The 5,369-nt window shown below is 35.6% G+C and overlaps 1 protein-coding gene across 1 annotated transcript; it reads left to right on the top strand.

The window, feature by feature from the left end:
• Positions 1-337: 337 nt before the first annotated feature.
• LOC104071265 (CASP8-associated protein 2-like) lies at positions 338-4,752 on the top strand (the record flags this gene model as incomplete). The annotated part of the gene is made up of 4 exons (XM_009573207.1): positions 338-414; positions 1,519-1,599; positions 3,427-3,527; positions 4,678-4,752. Coding segments are annotated over exons 1-4 (306 nt in total), but the record flags the coding sequence as incomplete, so codon positions are not given.
• Positions 4,753-5,369: the final 617 nt, after the last annotated feature.

Raw genomic sequence — 5,369 nt, 5'->3', positions numbered from 1 at the left:
AAGATGCACATTCAGATAACCTGTTCATAGAATGCAGTGCTTGTTTTCATACCAAAATTTCTTTATAGAATCTTTATTTGATACATGTGAATAAAACATACAGCTGAAGATCTTCAGAATGCTTATTTACAGGACAGATAATTTCTTACTTTTCTTGATAGAGCTCTACATTTGTTATCTTGATGTAAGAGTTTTCTCATTCTGGTGTTGGATTTTGTTGAAGAGCAAGGGCCCCAGGTAGCTCAGGTGTAATTGACTTATTTCAAGATGCTTCTGTTTTACGATGTTCTGAAATTGTCAGTTAATCTGTTGTCTTTCCTCTGATATTTCACTGATAGATGGGGAAGCCATAGGGAGTTTGTATCATGGCAACAGATGAGGATGGACTGGGACTGTTTGATACCCGCTATGGTGGTAAGATGTGTTAGTTACTTTCTGTTTTGCAATGAAATAACACAAGCAGTCTTAGAAAATAAATAGGTCCGTAAATAACTTAGAAAACAAAATGGAAACAACTTAAGTTGGGACAAATACTGATGAGCTTCAACTGTAATTAAATGGTTGTGGCACACTATCATTGTAAGCCATATCCCAATAGTAAGTTTGGGTTTTCAACCATAACTGTGTACTTTGGATTTCTCGTATGTTTTGAAGCGATGCCTGGAACTGGTCTCTCCCCTGTGTTTTATGGTGTATAATTTAACCTTCGCTGTGTCTTAATGAACCTCCTAACTTATTTGAACGGTTAGGAGGATTGTCCTTTGTTTGCTATTTGTAAGAGCAAATACGCTACCACCTGGTATGGATGTACCAGCAATCAAGGTACTCTAGTATTTCCAGCTCTGCAGTTGATTGATCTGATGCATATTTGTGAAATTCCCAGGCTCAGAAGGACTGTGGATGTTGATATTTTTCCTTATAGTAATAATACTTGTTGCAGAACTGGAGAGATTCACATAGAGGAGATGTGAGTGATAAGAGGCATTGGAAAAAGATATGAAGAGAGACTGAGGACATTTAGATTAAAATACTTTTACAGAACCAGTCAGTGTGTGAATAGATGGCAATAATAAAGCAAATTCTTTGAATTATGATACAGAGTGTTACAATACTTTCTGTTTAGCGAGAAATGTTTATTTTAACAGCAGTGGCTTTATCATACTATTCTTTTAGTTTTGTTTCTGAATTGTATAACTTTGGTATTCAGTGTATTCTAGAAAACAGTTTCAAATTCAGATCAAGTGGACTTAGTTTATAATTTTAAATTTTATTTGTACTTAAAGCCATATAATTTGCTTCATGCACAGTTCTTGTAGTATTTAGGAATTGGTCTTAAAGAAAGTCTTTGCTCCCTAGTGACTAAAGATCTTTTCTCCACAGTAGCAGTAGCTTGCTGGGTAAAATTCCCGTCTTTTACTAGTCTCTACCAGTCTAGAATCACTTACTTTATGGGAAAGTTAGAGGTTGGAGTTTACTAAATGTTTACTTTGGCTTTTGTTGTTTTTTTTTTTTCTTTAGCTGAAGCTTCCCCCTTCAAGGAAGGTGATGAGAGCTCAGTGGATATTTACGATGGCTTGGACAATGGTTTGACAGTTCCTGGTAGGTTGATTGTATCTTGCTGATTGGCTTGGAGCATTATAGAGTCTCTGTGCTTCTTAGGCTGGTTTCAACAGGTAGCTTTGTTTACATTTAGTTGGTGTAACATATGCTTCGGTGAGCTACTTGTTTAAATTCAAGACATATATGTTACACTGTAAATACAGCAGAGAATTCTTACATCTATTAGTTGAATGATTATAAGATAGTTTTAATGTGATACCGGCTATTTTAAGAGACTTGGGCATATAAGGGGGTGCAGAGAAACCATAGCTATTCTATTTGTGCCTTGATACAGGACATTTTACCTTGTAAAAAGCACTTTTATTTTGTGGTTTTTAAATAGCTTCAGGACCAGAACCAACAGTCAGTGATCACTAAATCCCCAGTGAGAGCTCCAAAACATACTTTCTGTGTGACACAGTACATTCAATAGGTCCTTTTAACCTTTTGTTACTTTCTCAATAATTTCACAGGCTAATGTAAATTAATTTCCTCTTTTAACTTCTTTGAAGGTAAGAAAGAAATGGACCCAGCACGTGTTCTTTTCTAGGAGTCTTAGTGTACTGTTTAATGAAATGCTGTTTCTAGTACTTAAACAAGTGTTTCCCTATTGACCTTACTACTGTAAGGCCATTGAATTTTTATGGAAGGACTATACCATATCCTACAGACATAAAATATCTATACATCTTTTTCTTGCTTTCCATTTTGTATTTGTTACAGCATCTAAGAGTATTCTCTAAGTCTGTATTTTACATACTGAGATGCAAGGAGGAATAACTTAATGCAATGCAAACATTTTACGTAGTCTAGTTCTGAGAGATCTTTTTTTTTTTATATTTGAAAAGAGGATCGGTGAGATTTTTGCTTTATACAGATAAGTTGTTATTTGCATGTCATCTTGCATTGTGTTAATAATACTCTTTGCATTATGGTATTGTCCAAAGGTTTGAAGCGCAGCTTTGATAGCTAACTTCATTTATTTGTCTGCAAATGAATCTGTATTTCAGAGGTGTCTTAAGTCAGGTCCTGTCAGTAATGCGTGTTTGGTGAACAGAGCACAGCGGTTGATTTGAGGAAAAAGCACCGTTATCTAAATAATAGGGGTTTTTGGCTCTTGGGTTGTTTTTTGGTTTGTTTGTTTGTTTTCTTTCATTTCTTTGGAACTAAAGCTAGGGCATTTACGTTTGTGAGGGAACATAAAGCAGCAAAGAACATTTATTCAACACAAGAAGCATGGTATTCAACCCAATACCAACTCTACAGTAACTCCATTTGATTCTGATCAACTGATCCATGTTTGTGAATGTGTACGTCATTGGCGTCTGAGTATTCTTTTTCTCAATAATTTTTTTTCAACTGCAAATGTTTCCAAGGTGAAGTCTGTCCAAATGCTGAATGAATTGTAGGATGCACGTATTTATTCTAGCTTTATGCTATATATTGGCTCTGGAATTGCGGAACCTCAGATCACTGCTAAGGTGTAACCCTTCTTGCTTTGTAAATTAGGTAGATTTACTGTGAGTTAGCCCTCCTTTGACTTAAAACAACTTATTAGACAGCCATAAAATGCACCCATCTTTGTTGTTAGGTGTCCTGTATATCTCTTAATTTTTCTAACACAATGTTTTCAGTTGAACTTTAATTTTCATTGTTACCTTTTATGTTGATGTAAATTGGATCAAGTATTTCCAATAAAACTAACATAAATGTTGAAATTCAGGATAGGAATTTCTCCAGATAAGGTCATGTGTTTTCCTCAGTGACACAATGCAACCTGGCTAGAAAAATACTTTTTTCTTTATGTAATTAATTTTCTTTCTACAGACAATTCTGCTCCAAATTCTACACCGGCTGGAAACAGCTTAAATTTATTTGATGAGATATTAATTGAAGAAGGGACTGCAAAGGAAGCATCCTACAACGAGGTATGTATTAATGTGACAGAAATAATACTGGTGTTTTGGAGGGTTTTTTGTTCCAGATTTTTTCGTGTAAAGTGCAAAAAATGTTGTCAGTATGCTCACATTATTGGAAAAATAGGGAAACTGTTTTTAAATAAGTAATAACAAGAGTGTGCTAAAAAACTGTTAGGTCAACAAGTTTATCGGAATAAGTGAATCTCTCCCTCTGTGACATGGTCTGTTCTCTTTTAACGTCCTTTGCATGTGTTTCATGTATCAGCTACATTATGGGAAAACGTACCCTAATTTCCTTCTAGTTAAATATCTGTTCAGACGTCTGATACAAAGCTAGTCTTGACATTTCTCCCAAGAAATTTTACCAGACTAAAGCGGATAGGTCATGGATTAATCTTATGTGTCAGTAGACAACTGCTTCTAGCAAATCAGCATGTAGCTGCTACTCATGTAGCATCATCTATCCTGATCCATAAGACACATCTTAACTGACTTGAACTTTGGAGTAGAAGAGACAGACATCCACAGATGTAATGCACTATAGAAGAATCAAGAGCAAAACCTCCAGGAGTCAACTAAGTGATGAAAATGTCACAAAGTTTGAAAGCAGTTGACCTAAGTATGACAATAGGGAAGTTGTTAATTCTTGTGTGAAAATTTTGTTGCCATCTACTTTTAAAGAAGAGCTCATGCCAAATGTATTTTACTTAATTTTGTGATCTCAACAGGAGCGTGTTCTTTGCAGTCTATTTTTGCAGTCCAGGTTTCTTTGTAGTAACTTTCTGTTGTGTTTTTCCTTACCTTTTTTGTATTATGTAAAATATGACAAAGAAGTCCCCATGTGTAGGGCTCTGAGAACTCTTGCTCCTCGATAATCGTGTCTTTAATTTCACAATAATATGGCTTCCTGTTACTCTCTAGCCTATTACTGTTGGGCAAGCACTCATAGATTTCCTCTTATCTGCGTGTTTGTGATGTTTTAGAGACTTGTATACCTGTTGAAGCGTATTGAAGCTTTTTGTTTTAATACGGCTTTAATATGATGCTTTTGGAAAGAAACAGCTTTGTAATATACATTACTGTGTTAACTAACTAGAGGAGTAACTTTTCTGTGTAATTAAGTCCACTTCTGTGCTGTGAATTCTTCTCTCTTTGGCAGTTGCAGGCAGAATATGGAAAATGTCAGCAGCAAATTAAAGAGTTGATGAAGAAATTTAAGGAAATACAGGCACAGGTACTGTAGTTCAAAGGGCAACGTTGTTAAGATTTATGTAAAGCAAATTGAATATTGCTTTGAGAGAGAGTTCATTTCATATGCTTTCCAGAATTAACCCATCGCATGGATGGTTTGTAAAGCACCTCTGTAGGTGCTAGGAGCTTGTTCTGCCTAGGATAGTTGCTAGGATAGCCTACTGACAAAATCAGTAGGTAAATTCACTTGTTTCATGATGTTGCATGCAATAAGACTTTAGTTGCTTAAAAGCTTATCTTCTATCTCCTTAATTAGAAGATAAGCGTGTCAAATGAATAGTTATCAGAAAGGTATCCAGTTCTCTTTTTTTTTAAAAAATAGGTCTTTAATCCACTAGGGAGAGGGTTGCAAAGGTACTTAAGATGACATTAGAACTGGAAGAGGGTGTCTGTGTTGCTTTGAGCATAGTGCCATTTTGATAAGGCTGAACTGCTTTTCAACTTGCGCTGATATCCCCCGTGCTGTGCCATTCTACATAGTTAGATTATCTTGGGCAATTCTGCAACATGCTCTACTGTGTATTACAGATAAGTCCCAAAGGTTCTATGCTTTGAAATGGTAAGTAGCTTCTGCCCTGTGATTTCTGTATTGTTTTCTGC

This window comes from Fulmarus glacialis, unplaced genomic scaffold, assembly GCF_000690835.1.
Source record: "Fulmarus glacialis isolate BGI_N327 unplaced genomic scaffold, ASM69083v1 Scaffold45222, whole genome shotgun sequence".
Lineage (NCBI taxonomy): Eukaryota > Metazoa > Chordata > Aves > Procellariiformes > Procellariidae > Fulmarus > Fulmarus glacialis.
The sequence above is the reverse complement of the archived record's forward strand: the minus strand, read 5'-3'. Positions and strand labels throughout refer to the sequence as shown.